Source organism: Chaetodon auriga, chromosome 23, assembly GCF_051107435.1.
Source record: "Chaetodon auriga isolate fChaAug3 chromosome 23, fChaAug3.hap1, whole genome shotgun sequence".
NCBI classification, from domain to species: domain Eukaryota; kingdom Metazoa; phylum Chordata; class Actinopteri; order Chaetodontiformes; family Chaetodontidae; genus Chaetodon; species Chaetodon auriga.
Window position 1 is genome coordinate 7674970 of NC_135096.1, and position 14687 is coordinate 7689656.

The following is a 14687-nucleotide window of genomic DNA, read 5'->3' on the forward strand; positions in this document are numbered from 1 at the left end:
AGCGTTACGTGCTTTTTCAGCTGTCGGACACACAACAGATGCACAAAATCACCACCAAACCAGTGCAATATATACTGAATCAATCTTTATTTATATTAAATTAAAAATATACTTTTGACAGATTCATGTAACAAACATGAGGAACGGTATTTCTATGATATAAAGCTTTGGGTATGGTTTCAAATAACTGGGACACGGGGGAAGTATGGACAGCTAATGTAGGCGAGGAGGAGTTATCGGGAACGCCTTCTCTCTACTAGGTCTCCTCTAAAGGCATGCAAAACAAATCAGAACTGAACTGAAAACAGGTTGTACTGTGAAGGCTGTGCTCTGCCTTTCAAGGGAGAGGAGGAGGAGGAGGAGGAGGAGGAGGAGGAGGAGGAGGTCAGACTTGGCTCAGTAATATTTCCAGTAGAAAGTAAGTAGAGAAAGTCACACCGAATCCCAAACGCAGGTGATCTGGGTTGGTTGGCAGCACTGGTTTCAGCTTTATGAGATTTAGAAAGAGGGAAAGATAAAGAGGGGAAAGCCGCTATTGTTAGCTTGTTCTGGGTTCTTCTCATTACTGGGTGACAAATGAAATGTGGCAGGCATGGGGAAGCGAAACAGAGATACTAGGTGGACTGAAGAGCCCCACCACCACGCCTATCGCCCACCATCACCACTGTTCACCACTAAACTGAAACATTACAGGAGGACAGCCACAAAGCTCTGGAAAAGGGGCCACGGAACAGCGTTTTCACATGAGAAAGGGTCAACAAGCACTTTTAAAATCAAACTCCCATTAGTCAAAAGGTACACTTACATAAAGCAAATATGTACGGCTCCTTTTGTACAAGTTGTTATAAGCAGGAGGAAACAGCAGTAGGAGAGAAGACCATACAAATTCGAAGCATCGCCTCCTTATTTACAAATTCACCACGTTGGCCGTTTCAGTGCTTTATAAAAATACTATTCACATTTGTTGTTGTGGTGTGTTAGATAAGTTTTGGAGGAAACCCCAAAGATTCTGTACATTTATACTGATCTGATGATTTGAACACACAGAATGAATGACCTCCACTTGTAACCGATGATTTGTGCAATTAAGATGAGACCGACTAAAAATCGCAGCTAGAATGACAAACATGTTAAATAATGTACAGTAATCGACACAATAGTGGAAAAAAAAGAAATCATAGAGTCTTTTTCCTTGAAGAAAAATTTCCTTGATAATATGGGAAAACTAATATTAAAAGACTATATAAGGTACTATACACAAAAAATCCCATGAAAGATTTCAGAAATAAGGATTCCCAGTTTGTGCTACTGAATTCAGTAAAAAAATCTGGTTATTTCCTCCCACGCTGCTCACTCCCTGGACAGAAATTTGAATATAATACTGTCATCAATGAAGAGATACAAACGTGGGGGGCAGTAAAACACTCACTTTAGGTACCATGCAAGGTGATGCTGTACTATACATTAGACTCTAACGCAGCCTATACGGTGGGTAACTGCTGAGGGTGACGTATCGAAAGGTTCGCTTCAGTACAACATGGCTACATGCCTCTGCGCCTTGGCTTGGAGGAAACGGTCAAAAGTGAAAAATCAAAGTGATCAGTCGTAAACACCGGTTGCCACGGTGTGTTCTTGAACTGCCAAGAGCCACGGAGGCTGAGACAAATAGCAGCAGGTTACACAGGCCAACGCCAAGGCAAAATATGTTTGAAACAAGAATGTTAGCCCGCAGAGAGGAAGGAGATGATGACTCCCACAGAAGGAAAACAAACTGTAATGGTGACCAAGACCTTTGAGTTGCAAAAACAAGACTCAACATATCTTCTATCTTCAGGTTTAGGAATGTTTTTCTTCCCTTTATGGCAATGAACTCATGAGAAGATTCGATTAAATACGGAGGTTTGCAGAGTGTCTTGGATACTCTGAAGGGCTCTTGAGAACATGCGAGGCCGGTCGCCTCATCAGGGTTTCAGTCTAATCTATTCTTGATTCAAAAGGATATTTTGCCTGGGTCTGCAGTATAATTTAGGCCAAGCAAGAGAGAAACCAATGCATGTGTTTTTCTTCTCACCACCATCATGATTTCCTTTTTTTTTTTTTTAATCTTCTTGAAACTGAGATTTGGCAGACGCTTCCATCGTTCTGTATAAACAAACTCAAACGCGCTATAAATATTTCACATTGATATTAAATGCTGTCTCTATTTCATTGAATTAGAGCTCCAAAAGGGACTACAAAATACTCCTTCATCAAATAATCATGATATCATCAAAGCAGCATTATAAATACTGTTTGAAGCAAACAAAAAAAAACTTGGAAACAAGGACATTCTTGAAGCTGGTCAGTCCCGACTAAAATGTGTTCTCTTCTCTGAACTCTTGAACGCAGTAACCTCCTTGGACTTTTTGCTAAAGCTTCTGCTTTCTGGAGTAGTAAACGACCAGATAAATAAGTTGAATATTTCAGTAACGAAGGGTGGAAATCCTTTCTTTCTACCCATGAGTTTGATCAAAGTGCTCCAAGGGGAGGATAAACATACACGGCTTTCTCAGACGAACACTTTCACACACATTAAAATATGGCAAATAAACCGACACAAGATAACAGCTTGGACAGGGCTCTGCTCATGCGGCAGAATGATGAAAAGCTGCTAAAAACAATGGCAAAGCAATAATATTCACGTTCCACAGTAAACGGCTGGGAAAACATGATCAAGGTTCAGGATCTACAAGATTTTGTTCATATTGACTGAACTAAGATGTGATTTTAGTGAGATATTGCAAGAGGACCTCTGAGGCAAGCCATCATTACAAAATCGTCGCCTTGATCTTGAAAGTTTGAAAAGCTTTGTGGTGTTGTACCACCCACAGGTATTCTGTATGGCTTGGTGGAAGAAATAATGGCTGTAACACTCGTGCTTTTAGCAGCATTGGCTGGCAGTTTGCCTGAAGAGGCACGGGTAGTGAGGGTTAGAACAATTCTCTTGAGTATAAAGGGGCATCAGTGCTCTATTGGTGGTCTCAAGAGTAAAACTCAGTCGGGATATGTTGTTTTGGGCTGAGAAGAGATGCTAAGTTGAAAAGTAGCCAGACTACTTGCACTACTCAAAATTCAATGATGGAAAAAGTTACAGCTGCACTTGAAAAAAAAACAAAAAAAAAACAATGATAGTAAGATAAGATAATCTCCTCTAAGTTGCAAATTTGGCATTTTTTTTATCAACATTAATAAATGTTATTTGGTGGCAGCTGACTGCCTAAAACCAAATGCTGCCAGTGCCTAAATTTAACCATTAAAATGATGTACATAGCTGCCATAAGCAGAAATTGGAGTTTGCATTACTATAATTAACAACATTTCTTCAGTAAATCCATCCACTATAATTTGGGTGGAACTGTGTTCTCTTCAAACTGTAATTGTGGTTGTAAATTAGATGCATATGAAGGTGATTTCGAGGGGACAAAGTCGGCAGGTTAGGCGTTTATCTAGTTCTGACATGGGGCTCAAAATCTCTGTGATCGGGCACTCCCAGCTGGAGAAGCCCAAGTGCAACCGGCAGCATTGTTACTGCTCATTTTAGGTTAAAGCCTGACAAGAAGACAAATATTTGTTGGTGATTATTTGTCTCAGTTCAATAACGAAATGGTTTAAAACTGTGCAGGTCTTCTTTGCCACCTTTGACCAAGACAAGAGAATAATATTGGTCAGGCTTCAAAACAGACTGTCCATAGATTTAGATGATGAATCTTACAAATCAATAAGACTGGTTGTGAGAACACCAGTGTGGTGGCAAACATTATTTTCAGAACATAGTTAAAGAAACCACAGAGACTCATTTCCTATCTAAACCACTACCATGTCCAAATCTGCTGTCATAGAGAGGAATGTGACTGGAGAAAAAGTGGTTATGATTTATAAGATCCGAGCAACCAAAACACTTCCTCATAAATGAATACAGTGACAGAGACAAATGCTGTTTTCTACACGAAGTAATGTTGGCACAGTTTCTGCATCACTTTGTGTGTTTCGACTCATCCTGCATAACCCAGCTTCTTGACTTGAACTGATCAAGTGGTGGACAACAAGCGGTCTTTTGATTCAAGCTGGTGACAATGAAAGTGTGTTTTCTGCTTGACTGCAGTCATGTGGTGGAAGCCTTGTTTGAGGTCAGACCAGTGTTGAGTCTTGTGTTGGTTAGCGGTGGTGCTGTCGACCATGTCATCGCTGACTTCTGCCGCATCTCTGTTTCCACAGATACCCCTGTGGGGCCACACTGGCTCGCTAATATGTGAACACACATCCACACTGACATAAACACAGACTCTCTCTCACACACACACACACACACAAAGTAGTCTGTTTTTACTGTGCTCTGCTGGTGCTGTCTTGTTCATTCCTTGAGGTCTTCATTAAGCGGCTTGTATGAACTTTCCATCCGCTCTCTGTAGATTTTTTTTTCCCCTTTCTTTTGCTCTCTCCCTCACTCTCTGTCTCTATGATCACCATTTCATGTTCAGCTGCTTTACGGATGGTCTTATCACACTATTCAGCAGATACAGCAATTTCCCCAAATAGCCTCCCGCTCGTATGGCAAGACACTCTTTGCTCATTTAAGTTAGCTTCATGATCTGAAAGGGAAAACCAGTGTATAAAAATCCATCTCCTCAGCACTGCAACCAGTGTTTATAAAAATGTATTTTTCCCTTTTGCTTGGAAGAAGCTGTTTTTCATCAGCTTTTCCAAAGAGACAGCGGTCGAGCAAAAGCAACAAAACAGCATTTGTCTTGCGTGTTTTCAGGCAAAGTTAAAAAGTCCATGGTTGAACTACAAATGTGAAAGGAGGGATCACTGTAGTTTTGGCCGTCACAGTATCACAGTTACAGTAGAAAGATGAGATGAGTTTCACATATTTGATGGAAAAATCGAGAACATACAGTATAATCCTATAGGCCAAAAAGCTTTCAGTGCTCCGTCTTTTGTGTTACTGCAAGTCACTCTCCTGACTAAACCTTTCAGTCTTTTTCCCTCCATATTTTGCCGTTTCGCCTCACTCCACAAGGTCATTTACAAAACAAGACATCTTGACATCTAACAGACTATATTTGCTCCGTCTGTTTGCTTATTTCAGAAACCCTCAGAGAAGAGTGTTGTTCATCCTCAGACCTTTATACTGGAAAGCAAAAAATAATAAAACATCTTGTTCCTCCCATGAATCTGACACCGCAGTGGCTGGCAGTGAGTTCAGGTCCCCCAAGTCAAATCCATCTTGTTTGACACCATTCTGGTCTAGCTTGCTGGGACACGGTACGTGCGCTGCTGTGCGACAGTCATGTGTCCGAACTACAATACCTTCACTTTCTCAGTGACATGGAGCGCAGTCTCTATCTACAGAACAGAAATGGACTGGATTGGATATAGTGAAGGTGTGTGAGTCTGAGTTGGGTCTGCTTGGTGCTTGGTTCGGTTCGGTCCACCTCCTTCTGATGTTGCTACAGTCTACAGCAGATGGCACGTTATTTGGAAAGAGTTGGGGGTTGGCTCTGGTTGTGGCCACTCCCCTCTGTATGGAACAGTGGAACCGGAGAAGATGTCTGGGTTGCTGGAGGCTAGAGTCAGACTGAGGAACGTTTGTCATGTGGAACGATCTAGACCACAGTGTTCCGCTGCCGGTAGGGTGGTGGCGGCAAGACTGTGCCAGATTTCAGGGAAAACTCAGACATATATTCGGGGTTTTCAGCTACTGCCGGCCGTATGTGTCCATTCTGCTTATAGAAGAGCTTGGCGTTGGTGGAACCTCCCTGGGCGCCATCGGGGACCGCTTGATTAGACGACTTGGGAGGCAAGCTGTGCTGCCAGTATTCTGGATTGTCAAAGGTCACCTTCAACTTCTTCCCACTGACTTTACCTGATGTCAGTCCTCCGTGTTTCAGCAAGCTGGCAGGGTGCATGGTGGCATGGCTCTGGTAGGCTGGCAGGCTGCCATGCCCGATGGTGGCCGAAGTGGACAGGGCACCTGACTGGCACACCTGGGCCTGGGCAGTAGTTCCTGTTTGGCTCTGGCTGGTGGAGCCGCCACCTGGATTGCCAGGTTGTCCTGCAGTTTTGATGGTATGGTGGGCGTGGAGGATGTGGGTTGGTGGGCCATGATGGCAAGGCAGGCCAGATGGAGAGGGCTGGGCCGTGGGGAGGGGGTAGTGGGGCAGGCTGGTCTGGATGGTAAGTGGGAGGTGGGAGCCCGAAGTTGTGGCTGAGATGGAAGAAGGAGGCTGGGTGGGTAGGGGTAGACCATTTCTCCTCAGGGCTTCCAGGCCCAGCTCAGCGGGGCTGTGAAAGGTGTTGAGGTAGAGGGGCTCGTTGATGTACTCATCCTCTCCTTTGGGCTGACTGTTGGGTGTGCTGTGATAGCCTGGATTATCCAAGGCATGGATCTCGCCGTTTTTACGTCGTGAGACAAACGGGTTTTCCTCAATGGGATTCAGGTATTCTGTAGCACAGATCAGAAAAGGGAGGGAGGGTAGGAATGTGGAGAACAAGAGACAAGGAGTTTATAAGAGAATAAGACAGACAAACAAAAGATTCAAGGAAATTAAATAAAGAGAAAACAAAAGAAATAGAAATTGAAAGACAGAAAGAGAAAGAGTTCACTCGCTAATGAGGAGAGAAGATGGAGATGAAGATGATAATGGCGATAATGGCAGCCACTCAGGACCAGACGGGCAAGTTGCCAGCAGTTCTTTGGCATTGGAAACTCCATCTGCCGGGGGTGAAAATGCCAGCAAATGACCCCTCTTCACTGTTTCCAAGCACTATAATAGTGGGGTGCGAAACCTATTGATTTTGCCCACTCTTCCGCTCCTTGACATTGCATCAGATGCATTTTGCTGCAGGCTTTGTTATATTTTGAGCTGCTCAAAAATCAAAGATGGTAGTGCAAGAGCAGGGCTGATGGACTGAATTATGATCAAAGGCAAAACATGACTCTGTGGTAGCTGACATACACCGTTGACAGAGACTCGGTAAGAATTTTAATCAATGAAATGAAATGAAATGAACAGGCAATATGCTACAAAAGATTGTATTTACTACGACTTTAATGAGGAAAGAGATGACAACACAGAGATGGCCCACAAGGCGAGAACTTGTAGCAAACACGAGATGCACTTGTTTTATATTTAAATTGCGTCTTTGTGGAACAGCACAAAAGATAGTGCAGTTATTTCCATGGCACTTGTGTTTTTTAGAGACTGAGGAGAAATGAGTATAATGAAGAAAATTTTGCATTATCTCCACAGTGCTGTGTTGGATTACAACTGCTAAAATGTAGTTATGCATCATCACCACAAAATGGTGTGCAGGGCTGCAGAATTTCTACCTGGACTTATTTGTCAGTCTAGAGGCAGCAACATTTATTTCACACTACTTGATTGTGTTTTGTGTTTCACTACCTGAGGAGCTCTTGTCCTTCATGGGTGTCATGTATCCATCCTCATCAGTGTCCCCTCTGGACACTCTCTCCCCCAGGAAGATGGTGGGGTCAGCGCTGTACCTCTGGCCCACACTGTCCTCTGCCACAGCCTGGCTCAGGTTCTTCTTATGCAGGCTCCCATTACAGCGTTGTTCCTCCAGGGCTGGAACCGGTCCGCCTGTGGCTTCTTGACTGACACAGGCTTGGGCCCCTGCCAGAGGGCCCTCTGAAGGGGTTGGACCACCATCTCGATAGCCAAACTGGTTCTGAGGAAAAGAGTGGATATATAGACAAGATATTGATTTCTGATGTTAGTGAGTATAAGGCGGGTTTGATTTTCTTTGGACTAAACCACTCGGGATGTGTTGAAAGAGGATTGCCTGACAAACCAAAGTAAAGATGTCTACAGTTCAATTGAACCACAACAAGCACACATGGTGTGAACGCCAAAATAATAAAGTTTGAGTCTGAGTTTAAGACAGTTGTATGCCACCTGCGGCAAAGGAAGTGAGACTTTTAACCCATGCAGTTGCCTGTTGAAGGTAGAATTCTCCAACAAAGTTGTGCCGATGTAGTCATCAGCCTTAAGGGACTGTGAGGGGCAGCCAGACGAAGCTGCGATTCAAACACCTGAACCTCAAAAAAGAACAAAAAAACCCAACAAGAAAATACAAAACATGACATGTGAAGCAAAGGGCTTTTTGTGGTACTGTGTTGGCTTGCCGTGGGCTATTTAACCCAAGCCCACTCCTCTGCGCTCTTGCCAACTGCTAGCACTAGAGCAGCAATTACAGGAAGCAGAGCTACAAAACACAACAGAAAAAAAAAAAAAAAAAAAAAAAAAAAAAAGGAAACACCCTGGGGTTATATCTGTCCACCTACACCTACTGTCTTGCCTCCATTCCCTCTCTTCCAAACTTCTCTGCTCATCCCTTCTTCAAAGCCAGTCATTATCAGCTCCTCTTTTCAAGTGTGAGCGTGAGAGCAAATCAGATAACAGCAGATTAGATAACTGTCTGTATCGGACTGCGTCTGCGGTGGCGCAACCTGAATAACTAACTTTCCATGGCAAAGTCAGCCAGCCGATGGATTTTAACAATGAATTCCTTTCCCTTTCTGGGCATGAAGGGGCTTTTTGGTGCATAATCAAAGGAGTTTCAAGTCATGATAGGGGTGGTGACCTTGAACAGTGGATGGATTACCGTGTGTTTTTTTGGGGTACGTGTGTGCCCGTCAGGGAACAAAAATCCGCCGGCAAATGAGTAAGTCGCGGGGGTAAAGGTGGATAAGATGTGGAGCCGTGGGCCAGCGGCACGTGATGCATGCTGCAGAGCAAACAGCCGAGCCCGCAATCATTGTCTATTAGTAAACGGCTCCGGCATTTTAAGGGAGCGTCTGTTATTTGCTCATGGAGCTCTGAGTAATGAAACCTGGGGCCTGGGGAGTGAGCGCATAAAGAGCCCAGGTTTAAGCCACACACGCTGGGATGAAAATGATGGAGGTGGGCCATTAGCAGAGGAAAATCAGCAGAGTATTGGAAGTTCTTGACCACCTTGAACACTTACAGAGGGCAGTGAGTTGGGCAATTTTTGACCAGAGAGAAGAGAAAAAAATATGTTTTGAGATGCAAATCAAATCCCGAGACATGAACGGGTTTTTTATAAGGAGATTTGATGCATTATTTTGAAATATTTAATTGCAGGTGAAGGTTTGTGCTTTAACGCCTCAATGCCATCTCAAGACTACAGCTTGCAATATTGGTAATATTGGCAGTTTTCTGCATATGTTTTTGTGTGCCTAAGTGGGGTCCTTACTCTGTTGGAGTCAACGCGAGGCCTTGTTGTGTATGACGGAGGAGCCATGTTGAAACCTCGAGGCACCAGATACTCCTCAGCATCCATCAAGTCATCCAGGTCCTCTTCATCCAGAAGGCTCTGGAAGAACTTGCTGTCATTGGGGCTGGGAAGCTTCATGCGGTCGTCTCCCTAAGCAGCACACAAGTGACAATGTAAAAATGAAATTTAATCTGATTAATTTAACAACAGCTATCAGTGCCAGAAATGGGAAGTTATACTCAAAAACAACCTGGAAAATTTCTCAGAAGGTCATGTTTTCATTCTCTAAATGGATTTGTCCAGTAAGTGGATGGTTGCACAGAAAAGCCTTATTATCTAGTGCTCTGACAGTGAGCCTCCTTAGGCAAACGCACCTGGATGACCAGGTACCGCTGGGGGTCACGGGCCATTCTGCAGAATTCAGCAGCCAGCTCCTTGAACTTCGGCCTGCTGTCCGCGTCAATCATCCAGCCTGGGATGGGAGAGATATAAGAGAAGGTTGGAGAGATGAATGGACGCACGAATAATGGTTAAAACCAAAATATGGTTGTGCACGTGTGCCTTTCCCCCCACACTCAAAAACTGTTAAGTTTGAAATGCTGCTAATTGATTGCTGTGCAATTATCAAATCCTGTCGTTCCTTTAACTTTAGCACAAGTTTCTTTGCTGGCTTATTGCTTTGAAGGACTACTGCTGGCCTTCTCTTGCATTTGCATGTTCAATCAGACCCGTCACTGCCATCCTTCACTGTGTGCTCACACTTCTAAAATATGCATTTATTTATCTGTAAAAAAATTCGGAAGGTGTTTGTCGAAGTGTTATCCCTGTGAAAGTGCGGGGAAGAACACACTCGAAACATAAATTGCATCCTTTTTAACTTTAACCTTCATTTACCCAGAGAGCGCTGAATGAGCAAGCCTGCTGTTTGCATTAGTAAAGTTTCATATGTTCGAAGGGCTAAGTGCCTTGCTCAAGGGCAACTCAGAGGTAGTTATTAAGGGAAAAGGAAAGTGTTTTTCATTTTGATCTCCAGACTACTTTTCTCATCCTGAGGCCACAGCTGCAGTAAACACAGCAAACCCCTGCAGGTGAAGTGAGAGGCCAGGTGACATCTCAGCTCAGACTGAGCAGCAATCAAACTGAGCTGCTGATTTCGGTGTCTGCGTTCGTATTACATATTCCGCAGCAGTGATGGCTAAAGTGGGGTCTGGATGCCTTTAGCGGTTCCTTTTTCTTAATTGCTTAAAAATAATTGTTTGCTCGCCATGTTAACGCAGTTGTTGTCAAATCAGAATCTGACATTTCCTCTCCATAAAAGCCCCTGATTGTTTATGGACCATAACCATCAACACTGCGGTCAACCTGCAGCGAGCTCTCCTTAAATAAACCCTGACCCTCTCTGTTGTCATTCTGCCCGCCTGCCTTCGCTCAGTTCATCTAATTCCCGCTTCTAGCGCCCCCACGCAGGCACATTACCTAAATGAGGTGCAATTACTCCAGCAATCAAACTCTATTTCATCTTTATTGGGGTGGCGCTGAGGCGGTGGGGCACGCAGTGTGACGGCACAGCAAATCACAAACAACGGCTCTCAGTCAACATGTAATCAGAATTAATGTGGCTAATTGCTGAGTTTCCTTCTGGCTTTTGATGGGGAGGCTTGACCCTCCAGCGAGTTTGACCTGGTGCTTGACCTCTTTTGGCTCTTGGCACACAGGACGTCACTTGATTTATCTGTGCTTGCGGTGTGTGTGGGTCAATATTCAGGATGTTGTAACATTAGACTAGGAGTAAAAATGAGTAATAGTATAGAGTATATAACATATCTGCCCCAAAACATAATAAAAAGCCAGGAACATTTGAGAACCCCTGCACATTTTTGCTGCTTGTTGAGTTAAGGTTATGATGAGCTCATCATCAAGCTCTGCAGTGGCTTGATAACGAGCCACTCATTTGAATCAGGTGTGCTGGAGCAGGAAACATCTAAAACATGCAGGGCAGGGGTCCCCGAAGACCGGAATTGAGAAACACTGAGTTAAGGGAATCTCTCTGACCTCAGCATTTATAACATTATTGTCCAGACACATTTTATGTAGCACAAAAAAGTGCATTCTCCTCCTTCACCAGAGGGAAAGACAGTTGGCATTGTTATTAAGCTAAATGGCTGCAGGGCTTTCATGGTTTGCTTCTGTGCTGTCAAAAGCCATTGGCAGTAGTTTTTCATTTGGAAAAAAACAATTAGATATTATGACATTTCTGCTGGATTAACATTTTTTGTCATGGGAATACGTTGTGTATCAAGCTCCAAGCTCAATCACATCATTCTCTTTCAACACATTCGGCATTTTAAGCACTCTGCCGCTGTCCCCATCCAGAGCGACTCATAATGAGCGCAACAGCAGAGTACGTTTAAATCCACAGAGCTACAAGCAGCAAATAATAAGACACATATTCATAGTGCAGATACAATATTTGTGCAAGTAGATAATTAAAAAAGAAAACAAAATAAGAACTGCCACCACAGGGGGGAAAAAAAAAGTCAGTGGAGAGAAGTTGACGTGAGGTAATTTTTATGAGATTTTCGGCCACCACCAGAAGACAGAAAAGTCACTCCACCACAGTTGGGTTCAGGCAGGGTGGAGCGGTGACCAGACTGACGCGAGGAAAAAGGATAGCCAAGCAGGCGATAGCTGGCAGATCTCATAGCACAGCTTGGCATGTACGTCTGGACCCTTTCCTGGAAATATGGGAGGGTGGATCCCTCACGAGAACCGGCACCAGGGTTCTGCATCCAGCCAGGGGATGGAGCGCAAGATGGGACAGACATGGCAGAATTTGGAGAGGATGAAGAGAAGGCGGGCTTTTGGACGAGTTGCACAGGCTGGAGGGAGAGCTGGGGTGGGTCGTCTGGGAGGGAGGTGTGGCGGTCCAGATGGAAAATGACATGAACAAGGATCCGGGCAGAGTCCCCGGTGAGGACGGGGGCCTGCATGTTGCGGACCATAAACCAGCATCTCATCGGCTTCCTGACAACACCTCTTTTTCTCTGACTTGTTTTTGTTCCTCTGCTCCACTTTACATATCAACTTCTCCTCCAGCCTTGAATCGAAGCCCCGGAGCTCAAATAACACCTTACCGGATGAATATTAAAAATACGAACCCTTTTATTAAACTGCAACTCACCTGTGACACCTCAAGCTGAGTTGCAGCATTGTATAAACACGATTTATAAATAAAAAAAAAACAGGAAGATCATGTGCTCCTCAACATTCACTGTGTCGGAGTGCTGATCCGTAACATTTCCCACATTGTGATATATAGAAAAAGCCTTTTTTCACTGGTGGTTGCATATGTGATATTTAAGATTTGTCACAGACTTTGTTGTTCTGCAGTACAAAATTGATACAGCTCTCACACCTGTCTGTTAAATATGAAGCTACAGCTTGCACTTAGAAGCTTTGTTTGTGTGTTTTCTTACATTTGACCATGACCATGTAGACGTCTATGGTGCAAATGGGAGGCTGGGGCAGTCGCTCCCCTTTCTCCAGAATGTCGGGGATCTCTCGCGTGGGGATGCCGTCGTACGGTTTGCCGCCGAATGTCATCAGCTCCCAGATGGTCACTCCTGCAGGGTGCGGGAGGAAAGGAGGGCAGGGTGTGGAGGGAAAGAGGAAAGACAGACAGGGTGAGATGAAGAGCCAGAGAACAAGATAAGCAGACAGATAAGGGGGCGAATATGCAAATAAGGGAAAAAGGACTTCAGCTCATTGATTTCTTTCCTCCCACAGGTATGAGCATGAGAGACAGTGACGTCAGCAACAAAACATCGATCACCCACCATAACTCCAGACGTCACTCTGATGGGTGAACTTCCTGTAGTGGATGCATTCCAGAGCCATCCATTTAATGGGCATCTGAGGAGGGAGGGACAGATACATAAAGATTGGGATTTTATGACGAAACAAGCAGAAAAAAGGGGAGAAATATCTGAATAATAAGCTTCACGTTTCATCGTATTTATTTACACTTGAATTGCAGACAATTTTCCATTTTGCATTGCTCAACAGCTTCCCTCTTTTTTTTGAATCCGCCGTTTGGAAGATATCGGGGAATCGACAGTGCTTTCAACCATAGTTTTGCTTTGCTCAATATTACTCAAGTAGTGGGATTGATTAGCTTCAGTCTAACCCAGGGATCATCAATAGGGAACTAAACGAGATCGTCTTGTCTCATGTTATCTCCGTAGCCTGTGGGTTGAGAGCAGGCAGTGTGAGAAACAGTTATAACAACAGGTCCTTTGACATTCCTGACAAGGACGGTGGTGTCCTAACTGCCATATGATTTCCATATTGACGATATAGGGAAATTTTCAGCTGTAGAGCCCACTGAACAAGGCAATTACCTCGCCTTTTGCATGTGAACGCACGTATGCACACACACGTACATGCTCCGGTCATTTAAAATATAGCCTCTCCCTTCGCGTGGGAGCCTGACACAGGCGCCTGCTCTCCGGGGGAAATGAACAAGAAGAGGGGGAAATGAAATGCTTCGGGTTGGAAATGCGGCGCGGCGCCTCCCCTTTCATCTCTGTTGATTTATCTCTGGTGGCGCGTCTATTTTTATGGCACACATGTAGATCTGCTGACAACAGCGCCCGTTTATCACGGCATCGGTGAAAACAGCCATGGAGCCAATCACTCGGATGTTCGTGCCAAAAACACCTGGTCCGCTTTATGAAAAGATTTCTTTTTATTTTATTTGCGCGCAGATAACAGCTCAGACTCCCGACTCAAGACGCAGCGGTGACCTTCAGGTGTCCAGCTGAGTAGATGCGGCAGTGAACAAGGCCGTTTAATAAAGGGAGATGATCAGGACAATTTGCATAGTGAGTCTCAAGCGAGCGAAAGAGAAAGGGCTTCTGATTAATGTAGTCTGGGGTCCCAAAACAAAACAAAGTGATTGGAACTGTGGCTGCATTATCTGTTTGGATGAAGTGTTTGGACTTCAGATTGTGTTTTTACTGAAACTCAGCTCACCAGACTGAGAAATTGGACGGACAAAGCCTGCTCCTTTAGATTTTTGAGAGAACTCTGCTTTCTGCCTTGTTGTTCACGTTGTTTTTTTTGGTATAGATCTCCATCCACGTTTGAAATGCTTTCCTCCTCTTCCTCAGGAAACAGGAAAGTGATGCAGTCATCATCTGGTGAGGTGCAGCCAACACAGCCCAGTTGTTCCACTCTCTCTGTTCCGCCCTCTTTGGCTCCTCATCTTCACTGGAGTTTGAACACAGCCGCGCTCATGATTTAGTTCTCATTTACATGTTTTTCACTTTCTGCTGCCAGACCACTGAGTGGGCGGAAAACAGTGCGATTTGAGCTGAGGTTATAAA

General features: G+C 44.4%; 1 protein-coding gene across 3 annotated transcripts in view; it reads right to left on the bottom strand.

Moving 5' to 3' along the window:
• Window positions 1-2107: 2107 nt before the first annotated feature.
• The window catches only part of LOC143316243 (receptor tyrosine-protein kinase erbB-4-like), a 229845-nt gene continuing 217265 nt past the window's right edge, over window positions 2108-14687 (bottom strand). For all 3 annotated transcript variants that reach the window (XM_076724092.1, XM_076724093.1, XM_076724091.1), the window contains exons 22-27: window positions 13137-13212; window positions 12777-12923; window positions 9675-9772; window positions 9280-9450; window positions 7446-7731; window positions 2108-6484 (exon numbers count right to left, since the gene is read on the bottom strand). In XM_076724092.1, the coding sequence (XP_076580207.1) occupies window positions 5646-6484; window positions 7446-7731; window positions 9280-9450; window positions 9675-9772; window positions 12777-12923; window positions 13137-13212 (1617 nt within the window). In that variant the 3' untranslated portion in view covers window positions 2108-5645. The remainder of the gene's footprint in view (window positions 6485-7445; window positions 7732-9279; window positions 9451-9674; window positions 9773-12776; window positions 12924-13136; window positions 13213-14687) is intronic.